Genomic DNA, 18,116 nt, shown 5'->3' with positions numbered 1-18,116 from the left:
TTCCTTCTGAGGAAATTTTAAGTAAAGCTAAAAGACAGAATGAAGTACGGAGGGGATCATTTGCTAATTATTTCAAGTCTTTTTTTCAAGCAAGAGCAATGTCAAGAACACTGGCCCAAGATTCATGTTTAAATTCAACAATAAACCGTTGTTAGGGTTATTTTCAATATTGCATTAAATGATAATATATCAAAGATAGGATCAAATGTAATCAAATATTTTAGTTGCATTATTTCAAAACTTATAAAGAAAACTTGTATTGCCTTCAGCAATACACATCAGCTATACACATCAGCTATGCATGTATGTAAATAGTGGGAATTTTACCATTTCCTGTGCCACTTCTTCTGAAACATCCTTATACAATTCAAAAAGAAACTCTATGGCTTTGTTGTCTTTGTATTTGCCATGGAGTTTCTTTGAGTCATCCATGCGGAGCCAAAGTTTTAGGGCAGATTTTGCTCCATCATCTTCCTCTGCAAGCTCAACATACACCCCAGTATCCTCTTTAAAGAATGAGTGGTCAAGAAGATCCTGAATGGTGTACCTGCTCAAAAAGAGAATAGGATGCTAGGATTAAGCTGGCTAACGGACCTGGAAATTAAAGACATTGGTGTCTGATTATTAACTTGATATTGAGAAACATAGTACTTAGTGTTTACTGAAAGAGTGAAGTTGGGGTTGGGAAGTGGAGTTGGATATCATTCGCCAATTTAACACAAGTTCGCTGGCTATATTATGGGAAGGAAATCAACTAGGAGGAAGTGAGGACTGCAGATGCTGGAGATCTGAGTCAGGATGAAGGGCTTATGCCCGAAACGTCGATTCTCCTGCTCCTCAGATGCTGCATGACCTGCTGTGCTTTTCCAGTACCACACTCTCGACTATATTATGGGAACCCAGCTTGGGAGTGGATGGAAAGGTTTTGGTTGAGCAACATGTCATGTTTGTGTAACTTCGGCTGCAAAAACACACTTGCTACTTAACAAATTAATAAAATCAAAGGATGTAAAGAAATTACATGTCATAATTCTGAAGTTGTACTGATACCAAGCACTGATTCCTGAAGAAGGGCTAATGCCCGAAACGTTGATTCTCCTGTTCCCTAGATGCTGCCTGACCTGCTGCGCTTCTCCAGCAACACATTTCCATCTCTGATACCAAGCATGTCTATGAAAGATGGGTTCAACACACTATGTATTCCTCTATGCAATTTATCCAATTGGAATTGCAATTGCGAGTTTGCTGAGAAGACACATAATGAATTCACTTTCTGGGCATATATTTACCATAGATATATCAGGGAACATTTTAATTTATTTACAATGCCACCATATATAGAACATTACAGCACTTCGGCCCTCAATGTTGTGCCGACCTGTGAAACCAATCTGATGCCTATCTATCCTACACTATTCCATTTTTATCCACGTTTATCCAATAACTATTTAAATGCCCTTAAACTGGGCAAGACCACTACTGTTGCAGGCACTGCGTAACATGCCCCTACTACTCGGAGTAAAGAAACTACCGCTGACATCTGTCCTACATCTATCACCCCTCAATTTATAGCTATGTCACCTTGTGCTAGCTGTCACCATCCAAGGAAAAGGCTGTCACTGTCCACCCTATCTAACCCTCTGATTATCTTATATGTATCAATTAAATCATCTTTCAACCTTCTTCTCTCTAATGAGAACAGCCTCATGTCCCTCAACCTTTCCTGATAAGACCTTACCTCCATACCAGGCAACACCCTAGTATATCTCCTCTGATCCCTTTCCAAAAGCTTCCACATCCTTCCTATAATGCAGTGACCAGAACTGTACACAATATTCCAAGTGCGGCCGCACCAAAGTTTTGTACAGCTGCTGCATGACCTCGTGGCTCCAAAATTCAATCCCTTTGCCAATAAAAGCTAACACACTGTATGCCTTCTTAACAACCTTATCAACTTTCAGGGTGGCAACTTTCAGGGAACGATGTATATGGACACTGAGATCTCTTGTTCTTCTACACTACCAAGAATCTTACCATTAACCCAGTACCCTTTATTCCTGTTACTCTTCCAAAGTGAATCAACTCACATTTTTTCCACATTAAACTCCATTTGCCACCTCTCAGCTCAGCTCATCTACGTCCCTCTGTAACCCGCAACATCCTTCAGCACTATCTACAACTCCACCGACCTTAGTGTCATCCGTAAACTTACTAACCCATCCTTCTACACTCTCATCTAGGTCATTTACAAAAATGACAAACAGCAGTGGCTCCAAAACAGATCCTTGCGGTACCCCACTAGTAACGGAACACCAGGATGAACATTTCCCATCAACCACTAACCGCCGTCTTTTTTCAAATAGCCAATTTCTGATTCAAACTGCTAAATCACCCTCAATTCCATGCCTCCGTATTTTGTGCAGTAGCCAATCGTGGGGAACCTTATCAAACACCTTACTGAAATCCATATACACCACATCAACTGCTTTACCCTCATCACCTGTTTGGCCAACAGCTCAAAGAACTCAATAACATTTATGAGGCATAAGCTACCCTTCACAAAACCCTGCTGACTATCCCTAATCAACTCATTCCTCTCCTGATGATTATAAATCCTATCTCTCATAACCTTTTCCAATACTTTACCCACAACCGAAGTAAGGTGCACTGGTCTATAACCACCTGAAGAAGCAGCGCTCTGAAAGCTAGTAGATTAGATTCCCTACAGTGTGGAAACAGGCCCTTCGGCCCAACCAGTCCACACCGACCCTCCGAAGAGTAGCTCACCCAGACCCAGACCCATTTCCCTCCGACTAATGCACCTAACACTATGGGCAAATTAGCATGGCCAATCACCTGACCCGCACATCTTGGGATTGTGGGAGGAAGCACATTCACACAGACACAGGGTGAATGTGCAAACTCCACACAGTCACCCGAGGCTGGAACTGAACCTGGGATCCTGGTGCTACGAGGCAGCAGTGCTAACCACTGAGCCACCGTGCCACCCTTCCAAATAAACCAGTTGGACTATAACTTGGTGTTTTGTGATTTTTAAGTTGGTCTGGAATTACCTGAGTTGTCTCTACATCCCTTCTTGAACAAGAGAACAATATTTGCTATCCTCCAGTCTTCTGGTACTATTCTTGTAGACAATGACAACATAAAGATCAATGCCAAAGACTCTGCAATCTCCTCCCTGGCTTCCCAGAGAATCCTAGGATAAATCGCATCTGGCTAGGGGACTTTTGTTTTCACACTCTCCAGAATTGCTAAGCTCCTCCTCGTGAACCTCAATCCTGTCTAGTCTAGTAAACTGGACTCCCATTCACATCCCTTCTCTGCATTCATGATTTGATAACATCCATAGTTATGCTGTTTAAAAAAAGTCAAGAGCAGTAGACGAATGGGAACATTGCTATCTGCAAGTTCCCATCCAAGCCACACACCATCCTGACTTGGAACTATACACCTGATCTGTTGTTTGGTCAAAATCCTGGAACTCCTTCCTTAACAGTACTGTGAGTGTCCGTACACCTCAAGGCCTACAGTAATTGAAGAAGGCTGTTATCTTCTCCAGGCTAACCTAGTCAATAATGTACACATCCTACAACTAATTTAAAAATACTATGGCCATACAGCAAACAATATCTGTTGGGGAGAGGATAGCGCCATAGAATCACCACAGTCTGGAAACAGGCCATTTGGCCCAAGTCCACACTGTCCCTTAGAAGAATATCTCACCCTAACCCATTTCCCTACCCTACTATTTTACATTTCCCCTGACGAATGCACCTAACCTATACATCCCAGAACACTATGGACAATTTAGCATGGCCAATAGTACCTAACTTGCACATCTTTGGACTGTGGGAGGAAACCGGAGCACCTGGAAGAAACCCACACAGACACGGGGAGAATGTACAAACTCCACACAGAAGTCTCCAGAGGCTGGAATTGAACCCAGGCAGCAGTGCTAACCACTGAGCCACCATGCCACACAAATGTGGTTGTTGTTTTCAGTGATGGCACGTGTTGCCAAGCTATTAAATATTAGAAGTCTTTTATCAAGCAATTATAATAGCAAAGTGCAGTTTTGGCATGGAAGGCAGAAATGCTGCTTTTCATAGAACACCTGGTTTCTTAGAATTGCAGTCAGAATGAATTAGTACACAGTGCAGGTTTTAGCGTGTTCCAACTGCCTATATGTCAAGTGGGGTGGCAGGTGGGATTCAGGCACAATCATTTTAAAATGGTGGACATGTTCTCTTGCTGCAAGACAGTTGAAAAATACAACTGTGCAGTACACAACTTCTGGTGGTGAATGGCCATTCCCATCTCTAATACTGCAGCAAGTGTAGAGGAATTAAGAGCCAGAAATGTACCACCTGCCAGAATAGTGTAAGTAAATAAACTGACATCCAGGACCCATGTCTGAAACAGTTGAAAATGGTACTTAATGGCTGCTTTAAGTCCTCTCTGCAAAACATTTTTTAGTTTTGGAGTGAATACAGCTAGCATGCTACAGTATAAAGGGTAACTCTGTAGACAGGAACCATGAAGGCAGGAGCTTAAAATCCACTCACCTGAATTGGAGCTAATAGAATGTTGCCTTTGCCCATATCTAAACTACACAGATTGCTGCCAGGCTAGTATCCTTCCCAATCCCCAGCATATTCCAAACCTATGACCCCTACTACCGAGAAGGTCAAAAGCAGCAGATATATGGTAACACTTGCAAATTCCTTTCCAAGCCACTCACCATCATGACTTAGAAGTTTGCAGTCATTCCTTCATTGTCACTGGATCATAATTCTGGAATTCCATTCCTAACAGTAACTGTGGGTGTTACTATATCACACAGTTTGCAATCTGCCTGCCCTACCTTTTCCAACAGTCTGATTACACTACCCTACTAGATCACCCTGCTGTCCTGATGCCATCTCAGCATCTGATCTTTATTTCCTTATAATGGGCAAGCTGACACCGGTTACGTTCTGTAGCTCAATCATTTTGTGGCCCAAAGTTCAATATCACATGCACCACGATACACTGTGGGTGTACCCAGTCAGTGGGGTGAATCTATTTACAAAACTATTGTGATAGTTAAAAGATTAATTTGTTTAAAAATCTTGCATAATAATCATGTAACAACTCATTGAGAAGTAATCAAATTAAATATTGACATTTAGAAGTATTAGGTACCAACCAGAAACAGCCTGAAGTATCTATATAAGTACCAATATAAAGTTGTTACATCTGACTTTCAGTGTCAAGCAATTAAAAAACTGTCCACATCCTAGCTGGTCATATGGGACTGATAGATCATGGATCATCGATGAACTCTAACTGTATGGTCAATCTATGTCACCACACAAACAACGAGCAGATTCTTACCTCTCATCTTTATTTTGGCGTATGCATCCTTCAATAATCTCTTTCAGCTCTGGGACTTTTACTTTGTTAAAGCTGGCTGGCTTAACACCCTACAGGGGAAAAAAAAGAATACCATGCAGTAGCCTTTAGTCTAATGCAAAGTGCAATCAAGTGTGTAAAATGTTGTGTAGTAATGATTAACTGGCTAACTTTTTTTATGGTATGCATTGAATTACATCTCAGAGGAAAAAAAAAGTAAACAAGTTTAATAACTTTACAATTAAAGTCATATTCTATCCTCACAACTTTATTTGTGTTTACAATAGCTCATTATCAGAGGTAAGAAAAACTAATTATTTCCCTGCACTTCTTATAAACTACATGGTGAAAGTGAGCAATTTACTGTTGTGTCCAGACACTGCGTACTGATTAGCTGAAATAAAATTCCAAAATGGACAAAAATTTGGTTTGAATGGAAAATTACGTACTTACTTGCAGATTTGTCTTTTTATGTGGTTACATATAATTTAGCAGGTTATTGTGTAAAAAGGCACAAACCTGATGAAGCTGTCAGGCAAGAAACTTAAAACAGGAGCTGCCTACTACCAAGTGTTACTGCCACACTATCTAAAAATGCTGAAACAAGTGTCACCCTCAGTGTAAACCAGCATAATTCTGCAAACCACCAGGTGTAAAACCAGGACTAAACTCTTTACGCAGTCTCAGTTTCACCAGTCAAATGGAAATGAGCAATTATGTAACCTCCAAAATTTTCCTACAGACTAATCTAATCAAAAAGGATTGTGGAAATGGGCTACAGTCACACTGTTTATTGCATATCAATGTTCATTTATTCCAGTCTGAGCCAGTGCTGGTGGCTTTTAAGAAAATTAAATTGGTCCTAACTGCCTTTGCTTCTCAATAACTCAGACCATATAACACAAGTACAAATCTTGAAGGTCAAAGATGTATAATCAGATTAGCATCGAAACAGTTCAGCATCATTAACTAGCGGTACTTTGACTTTGGCCATATACCAGAATCTTTAAACATCTTTGTACAAATATACAGAACAACAACAACAACAACAACAAAAAAATTGGACCAAAACATCACTACGTTGCTGAATTAATTGATCCAGAAAACACACTCAGATTCACATGACCCCCTTCCCTCAAAGTGCATGTTGTATAGTCAGAAAAAAGATCATAGGCAGACTTCAAAAAGTGTTCCTTTTATTCTCAAATGAACAACAGATGTTATCAGCAAAGCTGTGCTTCCCAGATGTGTCCATACCAATTCTAACTATTGAACTGATAGTTTTTGAAGACTTTCAAAAGACATTTTTGCAGGGATCAAAAACAAACAGTCAACAATATTTAACCAGATAGATCTTTCACAGTTGTCCTAGTATGCTATTCTGAAGTCATTATCCATATCTCAACGGTCCAGTTAACCAAAACTGATCATTGCAGTGGAAATCCTTTCAACAGGAAGTACTCTCCCATTTATATAAAAATATAAAGCTGGTATCTCCACAGACCAAGAAGTTGAGTATCAATGTTTGGCTCATAAATCAATTTCTTTAATCACAGTATTATTGTCTCTCAGAGATTATGGTACATTGCCATAGGAGGAATGGCATAGGATTGAGAGATAACTGGCCTACATTTGAATAATAGCATGATGTATAATTAGCACCTTCAATAATGTTTAGTGTAAATTTCTAAGTGTCTCAGTTTAAGGATACAATTAGGCCCCAATTTAAGGATACGAGGTAGGGCATTTTGGACTGAGATGAGGAGAAATTTCTTCACCCAAAGAGTGGTGAACCTGTGGTTGCTCTGCCACAGTAAGGGGTGGAGGCCAAAACATTGAATTTCAAGAAGGAGTTTGATATAGTTCTTATAGTTAAAGGGTTCAAAGGGCGAGGACAGAAAGTGCAAACATTGTGCTAAATTGGATGATCACCTGCGATCATACTGTATGGTGGAGCAGACTCAAAGGGCATAATGGCCTACTCCTATTTTCTATGTTTCTTTTTAAATTTTATAAAGCAGCACTTCATGAAGATTGCTGTGAATAAATTCCAAAAATTAAACCATGCTGCACATCATAACACTCATTAGAATTGCCTTTAATAATATCAAGGGTTCAACTGTTACTCAGGCGGAGTATAAAAGCTGGAAAGGTATCGAGTGAATTCTACTTGTCACCTGGATGAAATAACTGAGCCCTCATGTCTGGCCTAAAAATCATCAAGGCTGGAGTATAGGGAAAATAAAGTAACAAAGCTTGATTCAGAAAAATGAGGAAATGTCGATTTTCTTTTTTTTTGTTCTTGGTTCATTTTGTGATTCTTAAGCAGCCCTGGCACAATTTGATAATAATGGTTATAGATAATCTGCAGCAGCCACACTTTTGTGAACATTTAGAGCATTTGAGAGATCTATCTTAGGAGCACACCAGCAACCTACTCCTTGACCCACCCAACCAAGAGGTTACATTGTCTGTTTTCCCTTTTCTAATAAGACCAACTTTAACTTTGGGCAGAAATTTAACTGTCTACATCCCCTTCAATGCCTTTTCCCTGCACCATCATCCTAAAAATTTTCTAAATCCAACACTCTGTGCCAGTTGCACGTCAAATCCCTGATGCATTAAATGGACTGGTAATAATTGAGCATCATCTGTGGTCCTGAAGTAAGTTATCATTGGCAAACTTGCAGATCATTCCCTAACATACACTTAGATCATCAATAAAACTGGTAAAGAGCAATGGTCTCAATAATAATTCCCGTAGGGTTGAGATTAGAGTGGTGCTGGAAAAGCACAGCAAGTCAGGCAGCATCGGAGCAGCAGGGGAAAAAAAAAAATTCGACGTTTCGGTTAAAAGTCCTTCATCAGGAATAATAATTCCTGTAGGACACCTTTGGTAACTGGTTGCACTTCTATCTAGGAGAAAGTGAGGACTGCAAATGCTGGAGATCAGAGCTGAAAATGTGTTGCTGGAAAAGCGCAGGTCAGGCAGCATCCAAGGAACAGGAGAATCGACGTTTCGGGCATAAGCCCTTCTTCCTGAAGAAGGGCTTATGCCTGAAACGTCGATTCTCCTGTTCCTTGGATGCTGCCTGACCTGCTGCGCTTTTCCAGCAACACATTTTCTGCACTTCTATCTAAACCTACCCATGACCATTTTATGTCTACAGTGTTTTATTCCATTCTCAATCTAGCACAGTACATTGCCAGCAATAACTGAGCTTCCAGACTTGCTGAAAAGTCTCTTATACTGTACTTTATAAAAGCTTTTAGATAAACAATGACATCCTGTCATAATTCACTACATTGGTACCCTCTTCAACAACAAACTAAAATTAGTCAGACAACATTCCCTTTCACTGAAGAAACACTAACTGTTCTTGCTCTGACCTTCTCAGCAATCACATAGTGCATTAATAATTAGCCCCTCAGGCATCCTCTCATTGCTAATATCAAGTGAATGGTTATACAGATCCATCTCACTTAATATTTTTTAAAGAGGAGAACTACATTAGTCTCTTTCCAGTTTAAAACAACAGTCACTGGCTCTTATGAACTATTAAAAACATGAGCAAGAAGCTTGTATGGCCCAAATCTCATCTCATTTCCCCAAGAACCCTAGGATTTATATAGTCTGGGGACCAACTGCCCCATTTAAACGGAGATCTTTCTAAAATGTACCATCTTGATTTTGCTCAATTTAATTCAATTGCTTACAAATGTGACCTGAATGGGAATGCCATCTTTGTTTAATAAACGCCTTTCCTTTTCCTGTACACTTCAAAGCTCGCAATTTTCTTTGGTTTATGGAATGTCTGAATGGTCAACTAACAAGAGAATGCTTGGCTTGAAATCATTAATAATGTAGCATGGATATCTTTCCATTCTGTTACAGAAAGCATGTGTTAACATTTACCTGTTATTGTTTACAATACAGCTAAACTTGCTGAAAGTGAATTGACTTTCAGCCAGAGTGAAATAACCGACTTGTTTCGTGTTACTTACTCAAAAGGTTCATAATTGAATAAGTAATTAAACTAGTTGTTAGAATACAGTGTCTCACTCCAAATATTTAATTGAGGCCAAACCTTCAGTGAAGTAGTAAAAGAGTGCCTCTTATTTACAGATAATTATTTTGAATGAGACAGGATAGAACCAGGATAACTAAATAACAATTCTAGCTTTTTCTAAGATGTCCACATACCTCCTGAAATCTTAGCATGTCTTAACAATGCATCTCTCATCTACTTGGGATTATCACTGCATTGATCACAGGGACCCAGTACTTATTGTCACTCATCAGCAGAAACTAAGTGTTTGGAGGTCAGGAATAAATTCCCACGGACAACTCCTAAAGTTCATTTAAGATGGTTTTTGGGACTTAACTACATAATAGACACAAAGTCGACTGCTTGGTTAGGAGCTGTTCAAAATTGAATGGCTTGAGCACTAAAATGGTCTGGAGATAGATGCAGAGATGTGTCCGGGAGGGGAGTAGGATGATATTTTGAAAGAACATGCACAAGAACTAAGAATGGAGTCTGCCTATAGGACTAACAATGCCAACCCTTCATTTCAGCCTGCTCCTGCCTCAGAACTGATTTTTTTCAAATTTGATTCTGGTTTCTTTCTCTCTATGTCCAGTTGCTTCACACTTCCATCTGTAAATCTTCCAACTGCACTGGTGCCATTTCTAGTTCTTATCTGAACTGGAAATTTTTTAAATGAACTTTGCTTCTGAATTCCACCCTCGTGTGTTCACAAGATCCATCTTAGAATATTCCTTTCCCTTTGTTTCCACTTCGGAGGGTGAGTTCTCTCCTGAACAATTCCTTCAAGGCCTTAATTCAATTCTACCAAATTCTCTATCTCCATTACATCTGTTCTGATAATACTACCTTCCATATAAGTGTTTCCGATTCAACGAACTTTCTCCTTCACCAAGGATTCTCCTTCAATGTGACTGACACGGATCTCTGATCGTGTCCATTCCAGCACGCTCCCTTATGCTTTTACCTATTCCCCTTCTCACAAACCTTTCCTGAGTGTTCCCCGTTTTCAATGCCCACCCACCATCAGCTCCTACATTCAATAGGACTGCTGCCATTTCCACTTCTTCCAGATTGATGCAACTCCCAAACACATGTTCACCTCCCCTGATTCAGCATTCTGGAAGGTCCATTTCCACTGCAACATTCTGGTCCAAGAAACCCACTATTTCCAACTGCACCGTCCATACACAGAAGTGGAGGTGCAGAACCTACCATTGTTCTTCCTCCCTTTTCCATTATCCAGACCCCAAACCCTCCTCCTAGATAATATAGGAATTTACTTGTATTTCTTTCAATTTATATGCTGTGATAAGTGTTCATTGCCTCTTGTATTTGGGGAGGCCAAACGCAGATTGACTGGACTTTGTAGCACACTTCTGGTCAAAACAACACACATCTCTGGGCACGTCTCATCTGCAAAATTAATAGTTTACCCGACTCCAACTTTTCTATCCATGACCCTCCCGACTATACCTCAAGTTTACTTGAGCTTTATGGAACAGCATCTCATCTTTTGAGTAAGTATTTTATGGCCTTCTGAACTCAGCATTAAATTCAACAACCTCTGATCATAATGTCACTAATGTTTCAACAACTGACGGTGTCAATTCTTCTATACACGTTCACACCTCCTCTAAAGCATTCGTGTCCATACTTCTCACATTACCATTGCCTTTTTCTTTGAGCCATCACCTTTGTTATTGAATCTCTACTGCTTCCCACCTTTTGTAACCCTCACTCTACCTCTCCCGTTTCCCTGTCACTGACCTTGCTTAAAATTTCATCACATCTTTACCTTGTTCCAGTTCTAATGAAATTCAACTAAAACATTTACTCTGATTATCTCTACATAAGTGCTGCTTGACATGCTCTGTACTAGCAGCATTCTGTTTCCATTTTACTTTACTCTTAAGAACATAGGAGCCAGAGTAGGCCATTCAGCTCTTCAAGCCTGCAACGGCATTCAATGAGATCTTATCTGAACTGTCTCAGACCTCAATTCTCCTTCATTCATTATCTCAGAGCAAAGAAATTCCTTCACATCCCAATGATCTGATGTGCTTTCATGTTTTTTTAAAATCACTTATGGATCTTGGGTGTTGCTGGTTGGGCCAGCATTTACTATCCATTCCTTGTTGCCCTTGAGAAGGTGGTAGTGAGCTGTCTTCTTGAACTGCTACAGATGGACCCACAATGCTGTTGGGAGGGAAATCCAGGATTTTGACCAAGCAATAGTGAGGGAATGTGTTGCATTTCCCAGTCTGGATGTTGAGTGGCTTGGAGGGGAACTTGCAGTGGTGGTGTTCCCAAGTGTTTGCTGCCTTTCTCTATCCATGTGAAAGTGATCTTGGGTTTGGAAGGTGCTGTCTAAGGAGCCTTGATGGCTTTCTGCAGTGCATCTTGTAGGTAGTACACACTACTGCTACTGAGTGTTGGTGGTGGAGAGAGTGGATGCTTGTGGATGTGGTGCCAATCAAGTGGGCTGCATTGTCCTGGATGATGTCAAGCTTGAGTGTTGTTGGAGCTGGACCCATCCAGCTAATTGGAGACTATTCCATCAAACTTCTGACTACTGCCTTGTAAACAGTGGACAAGCTTTCAGGAGTCAGGTGGTGAGTTACTCGCCGCAATATTCCTAGCCTCTGACCTGCTCTTGTAGCCACAGTATTCATATGGTGAGTCCAGTGAGTTTCTGGCCAATGGTAACCTCAAGAATGTTGATAGAGGAGGAATTTAGTGATGGTAACACCACTGAATGTCAAGGTTAGATTGTTGCTTTTGGAGATGGTCATTGCCTGACATTTGTGTGGCATGAATGTAACTTGTCACTGATCAGCCCAAGCCTGGATATTGTTCAGATCTTGTAATATTTGAATATAGACTGCTGCTCACAAATAGTACTGAACATTATGCAATCATTGGCAAACATTCCTGCTTCTGACCTGATGATGAAAGGCAGGCCGTTAATGAAGCAGCTGAAAATGACTGAGCTTAGGACACTACCTTGAGGAACTCCTGCAGAGATGCCCTGGAGCTGAGTTGACTGACTTCCAACAACGACAAAATCTTCATATGCGCCAGGTATGACTCAAACCAGTGGAGAGTTTATCTATTGATTCCAGTTTTGCTAGGATTCCTTGAAGCTGCACTTTGTCGAATACAAGGGCTGTTACTGTCACCTCACCTCTGGAGTTCAGATCTTCTGTAATGAGCTCAGGAGTTGAGTGGCCTTGGTGGAACCCAAACTGGTCATCAATGAGTAGCTTATTGCCAAGCACCTTTCATTACTTTACTGATGATTGAGAGTATACTGTGGGGGCTGATATTCTGAAATAATTAGCCTGGTTTGGATTTGTCATGCTTTTTATGTACAGGTGTACTACTATTGCAAAGGCTTTTTCCAAATTTCGTGAAGGATAGGATTATATGTTTTGAAATATCATTAAATATCATAGTTTGTATATTGTAATATGGTTTCCTTTCGGGAATGTTATGATTAATTTCATGAAACTGAAAACCAAATACATTTCCACTTACACTTGTCACTTTGCGATATATCTGGGCTGCATTATGGCACTCTGAATATGGATATTCTGAGGTGGCCATTTCCAACAAACACATGCCAAATGCATAAACGTCAACAGATTCATCATACTTTTCTTCATACATCTCAGGAGCCATAAATTCTGGAGTACCTAAAACAAAGAAAGAGCGGGTTTGTGTTATAAAGCAAACTTGTGGTTCAACACTTCTATGTTTTCTTTTAAATATCTAAATCAACACAAATTACCAAATCTCTAGATTAATATCAATATCTATGGTCTTCCTAACAGCTCCACAACTTAAGGTTTAATTTCACCAGGGAGATGCCCAGCTGAGTAGCTGAAACTTCCAAAAATGCAAGCATTGAATTAAATTTTTTTTAAAATAAGTTTTTTTGTCGCTAGCTTATCTTTTCGTGCTAATTATCTTTTTCCTCTCACCTTCTGACTGTTCTGCTAACTTATGCTTTCTTTCTCGGAAGACAAATGGCTATTTTGATTATTTAAATTCTCTCTCTTTCCTGGCTATCGCTGTCCATTTCCAACATTCACTGCTACTTGGTGACCTTTCAAATTTATTGTTTCTCTCTGATTTTCAAGCCATTCAAGGAAGGAAAAAAAAGACTTGTATTATATAGTACTTTTCAAGACCACCAGACATCTTAAAGCAATAACTTTTGAGGTGTAGACACTGTTGGAATTATGGAAAACTGCAACTAATCTATGCATACCAACCTCCCACATACAGGAACAATAATGATCAGATAATCTATTTTTGCAATGTTGACTGGGAGATAAATATTATTCAGGGCATCATAAATTACTCCAATGCTCTTTTTCAAAACACACATGGGATCTTTTGCATCCACCTGTGATAATATTACAGCTTTAAGAGGTGTATGTTGCCCTCGTTTCTTTAATGACGAAAGGTTGACACAGAGGTGGTGAGCGGTATGCTCAAAGCCAATAACCTCAACAGCTTGAGGGGTCTTGGGGATTTTTTTTTTAAAAAAGGGTTGAAACAATAGAACAGCGTGAACAGGTGGGGTCAAGCTCCCACAGAATCTGGGTTTTTAGATGTAGCTTTCTGCAGTTCCAGTGGTCTTGAAGCTAGATGTGGAAGCTTTTATTCTTTTCTTTCTTAAAGCTAAAAAGGTGTGTTTCTCTTCCTTCTGCTCGAATTGCATGTGAGACAACCTATTTTACTGAATTTGCCTTTGCCAAGGGTATGTTACTATGCTGGAACAGTTAATTAGCAGTTTATATTGAAATTTCAATAGAGTTACAGTTACAATTCTTTTCTTTTTATTTTATCTGTGTTTAACTGCAGTATAAAAATAAAATGTGTTTTGCTTAGAGTCAAACAGTTTGACTAATCAAATTACATCTGGAATGCAACACTTTACACATACATTTAAAAGTAAGAAAAAGTTAGGGTCTGGGCTAGCTTATTATTATATTTTGAAGGGGTTACATGTGGTCCATAAGACACTCGAGCTGGATTTGGCTCAGCTTAACAGCTCATGAAAGAGCCAGTACCTCTGACACTGCAGCAGTCTCCCACTGCTACAGTGGAGTGGCCTGGCTTGGAAGAAGTTACAACCTTATGATTCAGACACCAGAGCACTATCTACTGAGCTACAGTTTACACTGACATTGGTCACTATGGAATATGTCCCTCTGTCTTGGTTCATGATGTTTCTACATTGTTCTTAGTAAAAGTGACAGCAGTTGTTATGCACATTCCTTAGCAGTAGATTAAACATTTATGGAACCATATGCACGTGTTGGCCTTTACGGAGGAGCATGTGCAATAATTTAACACATTTGGCTCGAGTACAGCCTACTTGCACCTGAATATTTCTTTGTTTCCACACCAAATCCTGCCTCGTGCAGGATTATGTATTAATTCCAAGAAACTTAATACTCTTCTAGATTCTGTAGAGCAAACACCAAATACTAAGTGCTCCAAATTGGAGTTTTAATTTCAGCCTTATTAAGCATTTTCTACTGCATTAGAACGATGTTAGCGCTTTGCAACATGTTTTCCAATCAGTAACGCATTTTTTACACTCATTTAAAAATAGAGTCCATGACATTGGATTTCTGATGATATTGTGCATTGTAGATATTTTCCAGTACAATATTATAGTAGTTGAAAGAAAACACACGCAATTTTTAATGGTGAAGTCAGTTCCTATGATCCTATGCCCATTAATTCAAATGCTTGCACATTAAAAGTAACATTCAAAGTTACTAAGTGCTGAATTATGAGGAACTCGACTAAAAGGATTATGTCCAATCATTTTTTTAGTATTTCCATTTCAGTTTACCTTGCTTTCTTGAGGTTTTTTTTTCTTCCTATTGTTCTGATTGAGACGGTCAGATAACACTTGGGGGATTCTTCAGGAAGCAACTTTTTTTTGCCACTAGTAAGAATATTGCAATGTGCTTCTTCTTCGGAATCTCAAATCCTTGTGATTTTTAGAAAACAACAATGAGAGGCACCAATGAAGCTGCACCAACAGTATCCTGTGCCCACCTGTTAGTAGTTTTTTTAATCTGGATCTGGAGACAGCCAGGTGCAGATAATTAGTGAAGGCTCCAGTTCCAAACAAATTGTAAACCGAATGGCACCGGTGCTCTGACACCTTCATTGTGTGACTGAATGAATCTGCAAAAGTATTCAACCATTCCAGTGATCTCTAGCCAAGAGAAAGCAGCATCAGAAGCTTCAGGTTAACCCATGGCCAGGTACAAATTGGTTTGATGTGCTGGAAAGTTACCTGTAGGTGATGTACACCACTGGGCTGGCACAGGGAACTAAAACTACAACCTCAGGTTTATTTCCACACCCCCTTTCAGGGCCGTCATCTTCCCAATTATCTCATGCAACACTGGAACCACATCTTCAAATCTCAAAGGAGGGCAAGGCCCCAAAAATGCACATCACTTGCACTTACACTATTTAGTATGGGTTTTCTTCATTTTTGGCTGTCACTTCTTTCCTGTCATCCACTTCAGAGGAGACCAGGGCTGCTGAACTTTGAAATATTCCTTGAGGTAGGGTAAGTAATTTTTATTGTGCAAGGAGAAACCTGAAAGTTCCAATCTGATTTTTCGATGTTGCTTGGGAGGATACCATGTGTTTACCCTCCATTGACAGCATTCAGAATTTCTTTCTCAGTTGTGTCCTGGCTTAGGTGAAATGCTAACAATGTATTCTGACCCCAAACTTAAATAGGGTTCTTTTACTTTCTAACTAATATTTTCATATCACATTTCTCAGTGTTACAGTTCTTTCTGATACAAATTACCAAATCTGAGCCAGTTAATTGTTGGAGGGAGATTTAGTACTTTGGGCCACATTGAACAAGTGAGATTTACTGAAACTAATTTCTACTACGATACATGTTCATATGATTAATAAAGGCATACAAGATCTTAAATTGTGTTTACCTATTACACTTTTTGCAAATGATGCACTTTTTAGTGTTGCAAGACCAAGGTCACCGATCTTTACAGAGCCAGTTGGTCCTGTAATGAAGATATTATCGCATTTCAGGTCACGGTGGATGATAGGAGGGGACCGTGTATGAAGGAACTGTAGGCCCTTCAGAATCTGTCTGCTCCATCTCTGCAGAACCTTATTCTTCATTGCTTTAAACCGCTTTAGGTACCTAAAGATAAAAGCAGTTGAATAACACAGCAGCCTCAGTAGCGAACCTTGCATTTCTAATTGCTATGGTTGTTTCACAGTGCCAGCTTGCTGTTGCATTGTGTTACACACTGCAAATCCACTAAGTATCACTCTACATCACATGAAACTGTCAAAAGGGATTAAAGGGAGATGTGAATGGCTGGATTTGGGGCTAGGGTCTCAGCTTTGGAATTTCTTCAAGCATGGATCCATCACTCCTACATAACTGTCAGCTCTCATGCATCTTTTCTCCAGGGCACATTCCATTTTGATCATCATTCCATTCACTGCACTTTGTCAAAGAAGTAAATCAGTCAGCTGGATCGAAAATGCTGTTACCTCGTTACTTACGTTTTGAGTGTCCCTGATGTCATCAGTTCAGTCACCAGCACAATACATTTGTGACCTTTCACTGAACATTTAAAGGAATCATAGAAACGCACTATGTTGGGGTGTTGTAATCCTTTCAGCATCTCCACCTCTTCACTGAACCTCTGTCTCTCTGCCTTTGATAATTTGCGAGTCTGTGAGAAGACAAAGGAAGATGTAAAATGCAAACATCCACATTCAGCAAAAATCTAGGACAGAAACAACTATCAACATTTTTGCATGGCATGTCACAGTGATAATAAATCCCAGCGCCACAAGGGAGTAAATGCCTTCAGTAAAATATTTGGAACTTGATAGAAACATATTTCCGGTCCACGTGTACTGTATTCTCTTGAATGCAAGCAGCCAGCAATATATCTCAAAACTGTAAAACTACTTGCCAAGTCCCCAAATAGAGCACGACTAATTCATTCAGAACTTGTTTGGAGTTTTCTATTAAGGACAAGGTTTCCCATTGGAAAGTATTTTACTTCACATCTCCTTTCATTGGGATTGCAGGACAATGACCATTGCTTAGACTTCTGTCACTGCTGCTGTGAAATCTGCTGCTAAAATATACAAAACCATCACCTAGGGACACTTTCCCTCTGATGGCATTACTTGCCTGTGGGCAGATACTTTGATTGTAATCTGCAACTCGCACAATTCACATGACTAAGATTGAACGAACAAATAGAAAGTACAGGCAGGTGGACCAGTTAAACTATCAAGCCTGACATACACCATAATGGATAATAATCCCTTGCTAAACAAATCCCCCACAACAATATGCAGGACACTACATATATCTTAAAATTGAATGTAATTAAACAATGTTTGGTCTGGTCCTTTAGCACATTCTCATTTTTGTTTTGAATTTGATTGCATTCCTCTGTCAATTTGGTGTCATCTGCAAACTTACAAATTATCCTCTCAGTAACACTGTCCAGGCCATTAAAAAGACCACTGGGTGGTACCACTGTTGGAAAGTCTCCAAACTGAACACTGTGCCATCTACAATGATGGGCTATGGTACTG

At 39.8% G+C, this 18,116-nt stretch overlaps 1 protein-coding gene across 2 annotated transcripts in view; it reads right to left on the bottom strand.

Annotated features, from left to right (window-relative positions):
* The window catches only part of wnk4a (WNK lysine deficient protein kinase 4a), a 75,086-nt gene that overhangs the window by 33,882 nt on the left and 23,088 nt on the right, over positions 1-18,116 (bottom strand). The window contains exons 2-6 of one of the 2 annotated variants that reach the window (XM_043674988.2): positions 17,061-17,233; positions 16,469-16,689; positions 13,005-13,162; positions 5,398-5,486; positions 328-550 (exon numbers count right to left, since the gene is read on the bottom strand). In XM_043674988.2, the coding sequence (XP_043530923.2) occupies positions 328-550; positions 5,398-5,486; positions 13,005-13,162; positions 16,469-16,689; positions 17,061-17,233 (864 nt within the window). The remainder of the gene's footprint in view (positions 1-327; positions 551-5,397; positions 5,487-13,004; positions 13,163-16,468; positions 16,690-17,060; positions 17,234-18,116) is intronic. The other variant, XM_043674989.2, reaches the window with a different exon arrangement.

This window comes from Chiloscyllium plagiosum, unplaced genomic scaffold (assembly GCF_037043375.1).
Source record: "Chiloscyllium plagiosum isolate Xiang-an unplaced genomic scaffold, Cpla_swu_hap1 HiC_scaffold_32, whole genome shotgun sequence".
Classification (NCBI taxonomy): Eukaryota; Metazoa; Chordata; class Chondrichthyes; order Orectolobiformes; family Hemiscylliidae; genus Chiloscyllium; species Chiloscyllium plagiosum.
This window is presented reverse-complemented; position numbering and strand designations above follow the sequence as displayed.